Raw genomic sequence first — 15,753 nt, forward strand, 5'->3', positions numbered from 1 at the left:
ACTGCGTTCATGCATATATTTTCATGAAAATTGATACACAATTTGAAAAAATTTAAAAAATATTCTCAGTTTTTTTTAAGGCATCTGGTGACTCCCTATCAGTGTCTTGCGACCCCCTCGTTGAGAACCACTGGTGTAAAGCACATTGGAGCCAACACTGTCTCTTTGCCCATTTATCCCTAGAATGTGATTATGTGGAGAAGCTGCACCTGTCTTTAAAGGGGAAATGCTGAAATTACAGCAGGCTAGTCCCACTGCATGTGACCCAACTTAAAAACCCTGAAATATCCCTTTAAAACCTACCAAGAGAAGCGGAGCGATGCATGGAAAAGAAAAGTAATTCAAACAGGAAGCTATTGAGTGAAAGGAGTCAAAACAAGCAGCATGTCCCAGGTGAAATATTTCAATCTGGTGGTCCTGGAAAGAGCCAGAGGAAGTGACTGGAAATGAAAATAAATGCAACAATATGTGAGAAACTTCGAAAGTGTGCTGAAGAGAGAGCAAGAGGAAATGGGAGCAAGAATAGAGCATGGGTGAGTGGATGTCGCTCTCCGCCTTTGGCAGTGGTCACAACAGCTTTCATTGTGAGGTGTTGATTCTGTTGTAAGCACTTGAGCCAGCGGCGTTTAACCTTGACAGCAGCTGAGAACAACGGCTAACAACTGCATGAATGAGGTGCCCAAGACCATCACATCTGGAGCTGGATAACTTGATCCAGACTCCAGGCTTGGGCCTGAGTTGGGGTGCAGGTGGGCTCATGTGGGTGCAGGGTAAAAGGTGAGATGTGGAGGTGCATCGTGGTTAAAGTGCATCCCTTTATAAATCCCTGATGCACAATCCGCTGACTTAGCCACTTTTCAGATTCCCCAGCAGTCCCCCCAGGGACTCGTTTGACTGCAGCGCACCCAGTGCTTTATATGAATCACCTGCACTGCAATGTGTGTCGCTGCTCATTACTGATGAGACCGGCTGTGATGTGGTTCTGGGGGGTCCCAGGAGGGGGCGGTGACTCCTCTGGTGAGGGTTAAGACCTCGGCGGTTGCACACACATCAGCTCATCTCCACCAACATGTAACACACAGCCTTCCAACATCATTAACCGAGGAGTGTGTGCTTCTTTTAAGTGTCCCTGTGGTTGACATATGCTGTTTTAATGTTTCTCTTGTCGGTGTAGATGTCCAATAATTAGATGATTTGTGTCTTATTTCCAAGGAAGCCTGATAACTAAGTGTCTGCGAGGGAAATGTGTGTGTTTCCTCAAAGAGACAGAGAGTGAAAGTGGCAGCGAGCAGAGTGTGTTTGTGCTTTCTGCTGTGAATGTGTTCCAGATAGTGCTGCTGATGGTTATCTTTCGCAGAGAGCTCTATTGATTTGGCTGGGGTAAATAATTGGTTGGGTCTACAAGCTGTCATGTTCGGCCTGATTGCTGAGCATTGGTGGTCTTCAGCAGTTATCTTCCTCCATATCCCTCTCTGATCCCTCTCTAGCCTCCTTAGTCTATCTCTACATTTATTGATTAGTACCCTGTATGGCCATTCTCCATCCTTTAATTTGGGTAATAATCCCCGCCCTGGAGACATTTTTGTTTCAAGTCATCTCCCCGCTCCGTTTTCTACTGTAAGAACAAGGCAGGTACAAAAAAAAAGAAACACAAGAAATGAGGCGAATACAGAATGAGGACATTTGGAAGGGTCAGACATAATGCAGGCTTGTATGGTGTGCCCTACTTTTCCTTGACAGTAGACTACAGCCACTGCAAAGTAAGGTGAAACAGGGCTTTGTGGGAGTCTCCTACAAATTTCCTTTCATTAACTGCTCCTTTAAAAAAATCAAGAATTTCAAAAGGGGTCTGTGATATTTCCTGTCCCCTAATTACCAACCAAAATGCAGTGAGTTCTAAAACTAATTCAGACTAAAAAGAAAACCTCCAGTGGGAGATGTGCCTGGATCAAACCTCATCTCTCTGCTCTCTCTGTGGTCTGTCTCCCATCCAAAGGGAGGGCAGGGTGTCAAGTTCGGGAGGCCCTGGCTCCCATGCTGCAGCCTCCTCACGGGGTCACTGAGCTGAGGCGATGAGAAGACCATTAGCGACCCCGCTTGAATGGTTTTGGGAACTGCAAGTCCCACTGAGCCAAGAATAAGAGGCTTTATTATCCAAGCGAAGATTGCCTGTGAATGCATGCAGGAACGCCTCATTTGCTGCAACTGGTGGATTTTTTTTTCCTTCAAATTCTAAAACAAGCTCAACATTACATGCGCCCTGTCCCTGCCAGGATGGTCCTTCCCTACTTTGTAATATTAAATTATGGCTTTGTGGAGCATAAACGTGCTATGCCTGCAGAAACCAGCTGCTACAGTTGACTTTAGGGCGACCCTGTGGGGGATTTTCCCCTGTGGTAGGTTTTACTTTAAAGCATGCTACACTTTTATAGACAAACAGGCTGTAACTCCAATAAATCTGGATTAAAGCCGCTTGTTGTAGCACAGCCCAGCAAAGCTTAATGTTTCCTCTAAACCAGGGGCGTCAAACTCAAGGCCCGGGGGCCAAATCCGGCCTGTGTAATGATAATATCCGGCCCACAGGATCACATCATGTTAGTATTATTACTGGTCCACCAGTATGAGGTCTGCAGAGTTCCTCCTGTATAAAAATGTAAACTTCACCTTATTTTAAATATCCTTGTTAAACCATAAAAATCTGAAAAAGTGAAGAGTAAGAAACAATTCATAAAAAGTCAAGAATGTCGGGAAAGAAAAAAATTTGCGTTTTTATTTCATATTTTCAGTTTTGCATCTCAAACTTATGATTTTGACTTTTCATTTCATACTTTGACCTTTTCAACTCATAATTTGGACTTTATATATCACATTTTTATCTTTTACACAATTTTAAATTTAAGTCATATTTTGACCTTTTCATCTCCTAATTTTGGCTTTTTAATCCCATATTTAGACCTTTTAACTCATGATTTGTAATTATATCTCATATTTTGACATTTTAAGTGAATTATTTTTACTTTTTATATCACATTTTGACCCTTTTTAGACTTCCATATTTAAATTTAGGTATTTTTTTTTTTTTTTACTTTTTAAGTCATCTTTTTGAATTCTTGCTCATATTTGACATTTTCAACTTGTAATTGTGGCTTTTTAATCCCATATTATGACTTTTAAACTCATGATTTCACTTTTTTCTCATGTTTTTACATTTTGGAATAATTATTTTTACTTTTAACTTCAAATTTTGACCTTTTAGACCAATTTTAAATTCAAGCCATTTTTTTTTTTACGTTTTAAGTCATCATTTTTAATTCTAGCTCATATTTTAACACTTTTTTTACACCTAATTTTGGCTTTTTAATCCCATATTTTGACATTTTAACTCATAATTGCAAGTTTTTTTTTCTTATATTTTGACATTTTGGAATAATAATTTTTACTTTTTATTTCATATTTTGACCTTTCAGACTCCCAGTTTTTAATCTGTCATATTTTTTTTTTAACTTTTTAAGTCATCTTTTTGAATTCTAGCCCATAGTTTGACATTTCTTCACTCCCAGTTTTGGCTTTTTAATGACATAGGCTATTTTAACCTCAGAATTCAATATTTTCAGTTATATTTTGACTTTTGAACTGATAGTGTCAAATTTGATCTCATATTTGGACCTTTCAAACATTTGATTTCAACCTTCTCCTCATATATTTGCTTTTTCTATTTTTATTATTGTGTTCTGATCTTTTGAACTAATAAGTTGGATTTTTATCTCAGATTTGAGCCTTTAAACTTCTCATTTTTACTGTTTTGAATTTCTACATGATTCATCATCAGTGCTGTGTTTGTTCTTATATTTTCATATTTCATCACTGGTGAAAATGAGGTTGACAGTCCTGGTTAAATGTTGACCCTGTTAGGCTCTAAGATTAGACCTAGACCCAGAATCCGGCCCCTGCTGTGCCTGAGTCTGAGCCCTGCTTTAAAGCATGCTACAGTTTTAGTTATGTAGCTGTGGGCTTTCATTCCTGGGTTGTAGCTCCAATAAAACTGGACTAAAGCGTCTTGTTGTAGCATAGCCTAGCAAAACCAAATGTTTTTTGGGTATTAGCCAATCTGAGCTGGGACTAACGGTTCCAGTTTCCTCGTATTTTTGAGTGATTTTACGCGGTTAATTCCCCAGCAGTGGCGTTAATCTCCACAGTGTGACTGGAAGTGCTCGCTGCCACTCTAAGTGTGGAAGTTTCTGGAAAAGCTGAGAGCTGAGGGTAAACTTCCTCTGGAGCTGCCACGTCTGAGGCTCACTTCCTCACTTCAGGAGCTCTAAGCTAACCGGACAGCAGCGGAGGAGGAGAGGGAGAAACGTGAACACATTTACGGTAATTCTGAACATAAACGCGACTTTCCTGCTGTCCTTTTCTCTGAGAGGTGTCCGGATAAGCCTGCTCTAGACTCCAGATGTTTCACGTCACCGCTGCCCCGCTCTGACGGGACAGGGGGGCTGAATGGGGATCTCCTCTGCTCCAGGCTGCACAGCTTTCGTCTCAAACTTCGTCGAAGTTAATTGTCACACTCGGGTTCTGGCGCAGCGGGGGAGATAATAACAATGTTGTCAAGTGGGGAGGAATTTACAAAATCAGGTTTACTGCTGTGGCACTGTATGAGCAGAGGCTGCTGTTTGCACAAGTAGGAATTTTACAGCAGAGAGAACCCTAAGGCTGTGTTTATATTGCTTTATCTCAAATATGAGCAGTGCAATAACAGCATGAGCAGCTATTACTCTGTTTGATATCTGTACAGAAATGTGTGCGTTGAATAGAGCTGTATTTTCTTGCATTATGATAAAAGTGGAAGCTCCCATTGTCATACAAGCAGAACCGTTTGCCTCTCTCTCTTTGTGCCCACAGCTGCCATGCTGCCCAGGCTGTCTCTCTGTATCCTCATTTCTCTGCCAGCTCTCCTGGTGCTGGCCAGCGCTGCAGATCCATCCAAGAAGAGCCCCAGTGCCAGCCCTCCATCACGCCCCCCTGCCCCTCTGGGTGACCCAAGCTGGGCCCTGGGTCTGCGCCTGTACCAGGCCCTCCGCTCCGACTCCAGCCCAGTGAACACCCTCTTCTCGCCTCTGCTTGTAGCATCCTCGCTAGGCGCGCTTGGTGAAGGGTCAGGAGGCACCACGGCCAGCCAGCTCAAAAGCCTGCTGGAGACCCCATCCAGTGACAAGACTGGAGCCAACACTGGTGAGGTCCTGTCTGGAGCGCTGAAGAGCCTCTCTGAGTCTAATGGGACCAGTTTCCTCCTGCACATGTCCCTAGCACTGTTCTCTAAGCAAGCTCCTGAACTTAGCCAGAAGTTTGTGAAGGACAGCCAGGCTGTGTACAGATTACAGCACCAGACGCTGGGAACGGGAGACTCCAAGGCTGACCTGAAGCAGCTCCACAGCTGGGCTAAGACTGGACTAGGAGGACTGGAAGGAGCCTCTTTGGCTGCAGAAACTGGGGCCAAGGCTGGAGCACTAATACTGGCCAATGCACTTCACTTTAAAGGTGAGTAAAATATGCATACACAAGCACAAATAAAGTAGCTCAAGCCCACTAACATAGATTTTTGCTACTAAGGATTAAAAAGTTGCAGATGACAGAGATGGAGGCCGGTATGGTGAAGCTGTAGCCAAAATCAATACAGACCCCTCTCAGATGTTTCTAAGGCTGCTTTTTAATCAGTGGTTTTTATTTAGTATTATGTCAGCAAATTCTAGATCTGATTGGCTGTTTCTGCTCCAAGCACTGTGTGCATGTACTGCAACCTTTTCAGCCCGAGACCCCCAAAATAAAGGTGCCAGAGACCGGGACCCCCACTGTACCTGAAGGTGGCTGAACAGCCATGAACATGCTAAAATAGTCATGTGGAGACAGGGCGGCCCATGAGGGGATAAAGGGGCGAGCTTTCTGGGGCCCAGCTGAACTGGGGGCCCAAGGAGTCATTATAAAATTACTCTGTGATATCCATACTTTCCCCTAAATAATGACGGCTCTCATCAAAGCAACAACAACCTTTTTTTATTCATTTATGTCATAGTATATAGCAGGGGTGTCAAACTCGGTCACAGCAGGGGCCAGACTCTGAGTTTAGATCTAACCTGAGGGACTAACAGGGTCCACATTAAATAAAACTGTCCCCCTTATCCCCAGTAATAAATTTAACTGAACTTACTAGTTCAAAAGGTCAAAACACGGAATTAGATGTTAAAATAATATGTTTAAAATGCAAATAGATAAAATTGGAAGTCACAATCATGTTTTAAAGGCAAAAAACATTTCCTCAAATTTAAAATTTTGTACCTAACAGGTCAAAATATGAGATAACTAGTCAAAAAATAAATGTAAAAGGCCAAAATATGTGATGAAAAGACAAAACTGTAAAAGTAAAAGGACAAAATTTGAGATGAAAAGTCAAATATTAAATGTAAAAGGCCAAAATATGAGATTAAAAAAATGTAAATTAGAAGTGTAAAAGGCCAAAATATGTGATAAAAAGACTAAATTATATATGTAAAGGGCCAAAACGTGATACAAGTCTAAATTTTAAATGCAATTGGATAAAATATGTGAGAAAAAATCTTAATACTAAATGTAAAAGGACAAAATATGAGATAAAAAGTGTAAATTATAAATGTAAATCGTCGAAAAAATATGATAAAAAGTCTAAATTATACATGTTAAGGACAAAATATGAGATAAAAAATATAAATTTTAAATGTCAATCGACAAAAATATGATAAAAAAATCTAAATTGCAAATGTAAAAGGACAAAATATGAGGTAAAAAACATATATTTTAAATGTAAATTGACAAAAATATGTGATAAAAACTCTAAATTGTAAATGTAAAAGGAAAAAATATGAGATAAAAAATATAAATTTAAAATGTACATCGACAAAAATATGATAAAAAGTCAAAATTATAAATGTAAAAGGACCAAATATGAGATAAAAAGTATACATTTTAAATGTAAATTGACAAAAAATGAGATAAAAAATATAAATTTTAAATGTAAATGACAAAAATATGTGATAAAAACTCTAAATTGTAAATGTAAAAGGAAAAATATGAGATAAAAATATAAATTTTAATTGTAAATTGACAAAAATATGATAAAAAGTATAAATTATAAATGTAAAAGGACAAAATATGAGATAAATCTAACTTATGAATGTAAAAGGAGAAAATATGTGATAAAAGTCAAAGTTATAAATGTAAAAGTGGTAGAATTTGGTAAAACAAAAGTGTTGAAGTTAGATTAAAAGTGGTTTAAATGGGGTTATTCTTCTGTGTGGACGGCTGCATGACTGATTGATGAGTGAGGAGCAGACTCTGCTCTAACCAGGGAAAGATGACGTCTTAGTTTTGTTGGAAAAAGAACTGCATGAGGAAAGAAGATGTGAGGTACATGTAGTTCATTGTAGAAGTGGTTAGTTTACTTTCATTTGTAAAACTTTAACTGGTAAATTTTATACCTTTTATTTATTTAGTTATTTTGACACCATAATTATTGTTCATTTGTTTTAAACTTATTCTCCCTCCATGGACCCCAACACACATTTTTCTAAGAGGGGAAATCAGAGGAATAAGAGGTAGTGGGCTGGGTTTCCATTTGTGCAATATAAAGAAAAAACACTGGGTAGTTAGAGTAGTTTAGGTTTTCCTTGTTGGAGTAATTTGTAAAAAAACTTGTGATATCACACTGTTATCAAAATTGTTTTGATGTATTTAATAGGGTTTGGATATTGAGAAATATGTGAAATTCTGAAGGTTTGAGGTTATATAACATCTATTATTGCATATTATTCACACACAAAAGTAGTGAAAATGGGTACTGTTGTGTACTGGTACTGGGAACCAGTACTGTACTGGTTCAAATGTAAAAGGTACCCATCTCTACCTGAGGCTAGGCCAGCTGAAAACCACTGGTTTAAACTGTCAAATAAAAAAATGTGCAGAAAAGTGGTGATAAGGTTACTTTACAGATTTTGAAAGATTACTTTGGTTTCAGCATAAATCTCACCAGATATTTGAGTTTACATATAACCAATTTTATGCATGTATTTTCATGAAAATTGGTAAAATACTCCATTTGAAATCATCTAAAAAATACTAGTAGGCATATGGTGACCCCTCTTGGTGTCTCACGACCACCAAGGGGGTCCCGACCCCCATGATGAGAACCACTGGCTTAGGGAACTGTAAATAACAGCAGGGGAGCCTATAGTGCTGAAGAAATGACACTGTTTCTGTTCTCCACAGAGAATTATCTGCACTGCATGAAAACTGCAGAGTTAATAGAAAAGGAATGCTGAGATGTATTTACAGACCATAATGTGTCATGTCTGTCCGACCCCTGTGGTCACAAATATTTAAAAATGTGACGCTGATTGAAAATGTAAAAGAATATTCATAAAAATAGACAAACACGCCGAATCCATTATAGTGATTATGTTGTGGTATAGCTGCTTGGACAGAGATGTGTGGTATAGATGCCAGGCTGGACTGAATAATGCTGAAATAGATTGCAGTGCTCTGTAATTGTGGAGTCATTTGTAATTATGCAACGCCTCAGTTCTGGGATTGTGTGCTGCATTGCCTGAGAAGTCTTCCAAGCTTACAATGTTCAACGTTAACACAGCAGTGAGAGCCTACATGCCAGTTTGTCCTCCAGCGCCAGCGTGCATGTCAGCCTGTTTGGGTGTGTGTGCATGCGTTTGGACTCCAGCTGGTGGACCCAGCAGATAAAGGATGATTCTGGGGTTCATCACTGAGAGCTTATTCATCTTTCATTGGGGGTGATGTGTCATCTTAAATAATTAAGTAACAAGTGTCCAGACTCTCTCCCTTGGTGTCACGCCTAACATCTGTGCTTGGAGCGCTCCAAGTCTTCGGCGGCACAGCTTGGCCCGGGTCTGTTCTTTGTGCCGGTCTGCAGTGGTGGAAACTAGTCAACGTTTCATTTCAGATGCAGTCAGCTAGTCCCCATCTGTTAGTAACAGTTGCATCCCAAAAACATATCCACATAATCTCTATCTGAAACTCGCTCCTGATCGGGCACAGTCAAGTATTTTAAATGCATTTATTTAAATTGTGGAAATATCCTTAATAAACCATAAAAATCTGAAAAATTAAAGAGTAAGAAAAATTTCATAAAAGTCAAGAATAGGGGGAAAGAAATTAATTTGTGTTTTTATTTCATATTTTCAATTTTGCATCTCAAACTTATTATTTGACTTTTCATTTTACACTTTGACCTTTTCAACCCTTAATTTGGATTTTATATGTCACATTTTTATCTTTTACATTCACAATTTTTCATTTAAAGTCATATTGACCTTTTCAACTCCTTACTTTGGCTTTTTAATCCCTTATTTTGACATTTAAACTATTTATTTAGACATTTAAAATTAATTACTTTTACTTGTAATATCATATTTTGACCTTTAGACTTCCAATTTTACATTTAAGTCATATGTTTAACATTTTAAGCCATCATTTTGAATTTCTGCTCATATTTTAACGTTTTCTACTTCCAATTTTGGGTTTTTAATCCCATATTTTGACTTTTAAACTCATAATTTCATTTTTTTCCCTCACATTTTGACATTTTAAATGAATTACTTTTACTTTTAATATCATATTTTGACCATTTAGACTCCCAATTTTAAATTTAAGTCATATTTTTTTTTACATTTTAAGCCATCATTTTGAATTCTAGCTCATATTTTAACATTTTCAACTCCTAATTTTGGCTTTTTAATTCCATATTTTGACCTTTAAACTTATTATTTCAATTTTTTTTCATATTTTGACATTTTAAATCAATTATTTGTACTTTCTATATCATATTTTGACCTATTAGACTCCCAATTTAAATTTTAAGTCATATTTTTTAACTTTTTAAGTCATCATTTTGAATTCTAGCTCATATTTTTTCAACTCTTAATTTTGCCTATTTAATTCCTAATTTTGACTTTTCAACTCATGATTTCATTTTTTTTCTCATATTTTGACATTTTAAATCAATTATTTGTACTTTTTCTATCATATTCTGACCTTTTAGACTCAAAATTTAAATCTTGAAGTCATGTTTTGACTTTTAAACTCATTATTTCAAATTAGATCTCATATTTTTACAGTTTTATTTAAACTTTCTCCTCATATATTTGCTCTTTAAACATTATATTTCTTAATTTTTATGTCAGATTTGAGCCTTTAATCTTGTAATTTTTACTTTTGTTTAATTTCCATCAGTTTATCATCAGTGCTGTTTTTCATATTTTTGTCTGGTGAAAATGAGGTTGACAGTTGTGGTTAGTTGTTGACCCTGTTAGACTCTCAGGTTGGACCTGAACCCAGGATCCGGCCCTGCTGTGACTGAGTCTGACATCTCTGGTACAGAGGGACATGTTTGTGAAATATGTCACAAAGATAATGGAAATAGGGCTGTGGAGACGGAAACATGCCATTAAATACTGCATTTACATAATGAACATCGCTCTTCTCCATTCTCATGACAACTTTTCAGGAATTTAATCTTCCATCTCTGTCTCAGAGCACAGCCAACATTTGGTCGCTGACGTAGAATCAAATTTTTGTTTGCGGTCTGTGTGAAAGATTATGTGTTAAATATAGCCTTCTGTTTCAGTGGTTCTTTTTGTGGCGTTTGTCACTGTTTTTGTGCTTTTGTCATTGTTTATCTGGCGTCTAATCTAGCCCTGTCTCCTCCTCTTCCCACATCCCTTATCTGCCTCTATCGGCCTCCATTCCTGCTGTTTCCTCCTGCAGGTTTTCTTTTTATTACATGCAAAGAAGGCGACAGTGCTGACGTGAAAACAGGTTGCTGACAGATAGACGGCCTTTTGAAAATAACATTCCCTGACAGACTATATATTTGATAAGCAATTTAATTAATTTTCTTTGTTTGATGTTTGACTTCATTACAAAATGAGTTTTTCTGTGAACCCACCCTCATTGGTCGCTTCATTAATTTTGTGGAGGAAATATACAAATTAGATTATACAGCAGATTGCAGCACACGAATTAGATTAGTGAAAATTGGATTCCTTTAGTTTGACTCATAATTTAAAAGTAGTTGATAGATTGCTGCCCGCTGCTCTGAGCTAACTTTGCTTGGTTGTAACTTTCACTTTTAGGGTGCTGTGGCATTCACTAGTGCAGTGGTTCTCAACCTTTTCAACCCGCAACCCCCCTAAACAAAGATGTCAGAGACCGGGAACCCCCGCTGTACCTGAAGGTGGCTGAACAGCCATGAACATTCAAGAATAGTCATGTGGAGGCAAGGCTGTCCATAAGGAGGGATAAAGGGAGAGGTTTCTGGGACCCAGCCGAACTGGGGACCAGCAAAACCATTGTTCATTGTGAAGTTAAGATGTGAAAACCATATTTTATATTTGACCTGGATAATAACCACTCTTATATAAATGTCTTTATTCATTCCTATAGGAAAAAGGCTTCTTTAAATGAAAATAACTTTTGTTTAAAACGCAATTTAAATGGCCTAAAAATGGCTAAAATTGGTTAATAATGGAAAAAAAATGGTAGAAAGGTGGTGAAATTGGATTTTTAAAGAACATAAATGTGGCAAAAATAAGATAAAAGTGGCAAAAAATAACCAAAAATAAGTGAAAGTGGCAAAAGCAGGCACACAAGGGGATTAAATGTGGCTAAAATGGCTTTAAAGTGCAAGAAATCGGTGGAAATTAGGAGAAAAGGGATGGAAAATTGATACAAACTGGCAAGCGGGTTAACTGTGGTTAAATGGGCAAAAATGGGGTGTAAAAAGTGGTTGATAGAGGTAATAATAACTCAACAGAGGCAACGATAGGCAGAAAGTGGCAAGAATTGGTTTAGATGTGGAAAAAACAGGCAGAAAAAAAGTGGTGGAAAGGGTTTAATTTTAAATTTTAAGTAATATTTTGACATTTTCAACTTCTTACCTTGGCTTTTAATCCGATATTTTGACTTTAAACTCATGATTTCAAATGTTTTCTCAAATTTTGATATTTTAAATGATTTATTTGTACTTTTTATAAAACATTTGACTATTTTAGACTCCCAATTTTAAATTTAAATCATATTTTAACTTTTGAAGTCATTTTGAATTCTAGCTCATACTCTGACATTTAAACTCATGATTTCAAAATTTTTTTCTCATATTTTGACATTTTAAACGATTTATTTTCATTTTTTATAGAATATTTTGACCTTTTAGACCAATTTTAAATTTAAGTCATATTTAACTTTTGAAGTCATCATTTTGAATTCTAGCCAATATTTTAACATTTTCAACTCCTAATTTTGACGTTTAAATTCCATATTTTGACTTTTAAACTCATAATTTCATTTTTTTCTCATATTTTGACATTTTAAATGACTTATTTTTACTTTTTATAAAATATTTTGACCATTTAGACTCCCAATTTTAAATTTGTCATATTTTAACTTTTGAAGTCATCATTTTGAATTCTAGCTCATATTTTGACATTTTCAACTCCTAATTTTGACTTTTAATCCCATATTTTGACCTTTCAGACTCACAGTTTCAAATTTCAAGTCACGTTTTGACTTTTAAATATAAATATTTTGACCTTTCAAATGTTTGATTTCAACTTTCTCCTCATATATTTGCTCTTTAAAAACTATTTTTCTATTTTTACTATCTTCTTCTAATTTTTTGAAGTAATAAGTTTGAATTTTTATCTCAGATTTGAGCCTTTAAACTTGTCATTTTTACTTTTTTGCATTTCCAAATAATTCATCATCAGTTCTGTGTTTTATATTGTATTGCTGGTGAAAATGAGGTTGACAGTTCTGGTCAAATGTTGACCCTGTTAGGCTCTCAGGTTGGACCTAGACCCAGGATCCGGCCCTGTTGTGACTGAGTCTGATATCTCTGGTACAGAGGGACATGTTTGTGAAATATGTCACAAAGAAAATGGAAATAGGGCTGTGGAGTTCTGGACGGAGAAAAACGGGAGAAAGTAAAGATTAGAATAGGAAAAGTAAAGAGAAGGAGGTTCTCTGAGACTGAGGGAGATTGACAGACACAGTAGAGGGATGTTAAAGACCCACCTTGGGAGTTCCGGTCCACACTAGTTAATTAATTCAGGCTTTGTTCTTGTTTTAGACAAACAAACACCAGAGACGGAGGGAGAAAAATAAGATTGTGGGGGAAAAACAAGAGAGAAAATCATACACCAGATAACACAAAAACATAGGGGACGAGAGAAGGGAAGAAAAAGGCAAGAGAGAACAACAAGTCCCCACATATTTAACCTCTAATAATAGCTTCTGAAATACCACAACTTCTTGTAATCAAAAGTTGATGAGGGAGGAGAGGGAGCGAGTCAGTGGAATTGATTTTCCTCTGCTTTTTGCCTGAGGTATACAGTATGAATCAGGAAATCTGTGAGCGATTGGATTTCTTAGACTTGCAATTGTTTCAGTCCTCATTGTTGATATGTTTAAATGCTTCAGTGATATTTTCTCTGCAGTAGTGTCCTTTAAAATGAGACGGTGTAATGGAAACCTGCACAGACCCTGTCATACATACACCGGACTATAACACCACACACAGATCAACAGTCTGAGGTCCCCACACTCCTGCGTGATCCCTTCAACATTAACGCACACAACGGAGGAGAAATCTTTCATCGTTGTGACTCCATGGCAGGAACACTGCTGCCACTTCAGGTACACTTGCTGTTTCTGTGCTCATGAGGTCACGTTTCTGAGTCTGAAGCTGAAGGAACATATCTGTGACTTGTGCTAGCTTGCCTGGAGGGAAACTCAGGTTGTGTTGCTGTGCCTCGGGGTTGGCTGGGCTCCAAAGAGTGCCATATGTTCACTCGGGAAGACCTCCTTTAGTGATTCAATTTCATCGGTCAGAGCACAATTATTACATTTTTTTATGTAGTGCAGCTACAGGCAGCATCAGTGCTACACATCAAGTTCAGTTTGCATGCCATAAAACGTCAGAAAGTCCAGGAAAAATGTGAGGACATCTCTCATGTTTCTCTTGTCTGTTTTCAAGTTTTCAAGTTTAGAATTACATCCAAAATCCAGAGAATCATGAGTCTTGAGAATTCATTGATACCGTGTTCAGCTCCACCTCCTCCACCTCAGCCTCCTCCTTTTTTTTATGTGGAAAGAATTGGACGAAGGCCGTGTGCCGTCAGTCGTCTGATTACAATAGGCGGAGTCAAACTGCTTCTGAAGCCAATCCATGGCGGCCTCCATATTGAAATCACGGTCTCAACCCAACTTTGGATCGGCTTAACGGCAGACAAGAGGCCGCCCACTGGGCTCAACCAGTATTCCCCCAGAAAATCTTAACAGGGAACTTTGACATCAGAAGTTAATCAAATTGATCAGGTTGTTCCCCAGACGGATACAGAAGGCTTTAATTGTCAAACTTATAGTCCCATTACTCCATTTGTCACACATTTACCCCATTTTTGCCCTTTATCACCATTTTTTGCCACTTTTCACCCATTTAAGCTACCTTTATCCATTAAATACCACTTGTTTCCTCTTTATTTGTGCATTTTTGCAACTTCTTTTTGCAACTTTTTCCCCATTTTTGCCACCTTTATCCCATTTTTTGCCTATTTAAGCTACATTTTGCAATTAAATACCATTTATTTCCTATTTTTTCCCCAATTTTGCAACTTCTTTTTGCCACTTTATCCCATTTTTGCACTTTTTGCCAAGTTAAGCTACTTTTTTCCATTAAATACCACTTGTTTCCTCTTTTTGCCCTTTTTTACCTAGTTCTTTTTGGCATCTTTATGCCATTTTTGCACTTTTTCACCTCTTTTTGCCCATTTAAGATACCTTTTTTTCCATTAAATAGCACTTGTTTCCTCTTTTTTTGCCCTTTTTTGCTCATTTTTCCACATTTTTGCCGCTTTTATCCCATTTTTTGCCTATTTAAGCTACAGTTTGCCATTGAATACCACTTATTTCCTATTTTTTCCCCAAATTAGCAACTTCTTTTTGCCACCTTTGGACCATTTTTGCCCCTTTTCTCCATTTTTTGCCCATTTAAGTTACCTTTTGCCATTAAATACCAGTTATGTCCTTTTTATGCTCTTTCCCCCATATTCATCACGTTTCTCTCATTTTTGCCACTTTTGCCACCTATAACTTATTTTTATTGCTATTTAAAGCTGTTTTTGCCACTTCTCGCCACTTAGACTGTGGCTCTTGCAAAGGTATTTTTCAACAGTTTGGCTCTTTGGTTGAGCAGGGTCGAGTAACACTGGTCTAAATAATCTACAGTACACTCAGTTCCCCATAGTGATGAAGTGATAAGACAATTTAAAAACAATTAAAAATAATTGAAGAACTGAAAACTGAAATCTCACATTGACATTAGTTTTCAGACCTTTTTTAAAAATGTGTCAGGAGTCTTCTGTTTCTCTTGATCTGTGCTGCGATGGTTCTAGACTGTGGCTGGAGTCCACCTTTGGTAAATTAAACTGATTGGACATGATTAAGAGAGGGACACCCTTCTATAGGAGGCCTCACAGCTGATGGTGCATACAGTGTCAGAGATGAGACCCCACCCATGAGGTTAAAGCAACCTCCTGCAGAGCTCAGAGACAGAGTTGTTGCAAGGCACAACAACATCTGCTGCTCCGAAGGTTCCTAAGAGCACAGCGGCCTCCAGAATTCTCAAATAGAAGAAGTTTG

At 37.6% G+C, this 15,753-nt stretch overlaps 1 protein-coding gene across 1 annotated transcript in view; it reads left to right on the forward strand.

Annotated features, from left to right (window-relative positions):
* The first annotated feature begins 4,232 nt into the window (after positions 1-4,232).
* serpinh2 (serine (or cysteine) peptidase inhibitor, clade H, member 2) overlaps positions 4,233-15,753 on the forward strand; it is a 50,646-nt gene continuing 39,125 nt past the window's right edge. Inside the window, exons 1-2 of the mRNA XM_041779827.1 lie at positions 4,233-4,371; positions 4,900-5,535. Of these exons, the coding sequence (XP_041635761.1) occupies positions 4,905-5,535 (631 nt within the window). The 5' untranslated portion in view covers positions 4,233-4,371; positions 4,900-4,904. The remainder of the gene's footprint in view (positions 4,372-4,899; positions 5,536-15,753) is intronic.

Source organism: Cheilinus undulatus, linkage group 22, assembly GCF_018320785.1.
Source record: "Cheilinus undulatus linkage group 22, ASM1832078v1, whole genome shotgun sequence".
In the NCBI taxonomy this organism is placed as follows: Eukaryota; Metazoa; Chordata; class Actinopteri; order Labriformes; family Labridae; genus Cheilinus; species Cheilinus undulatus.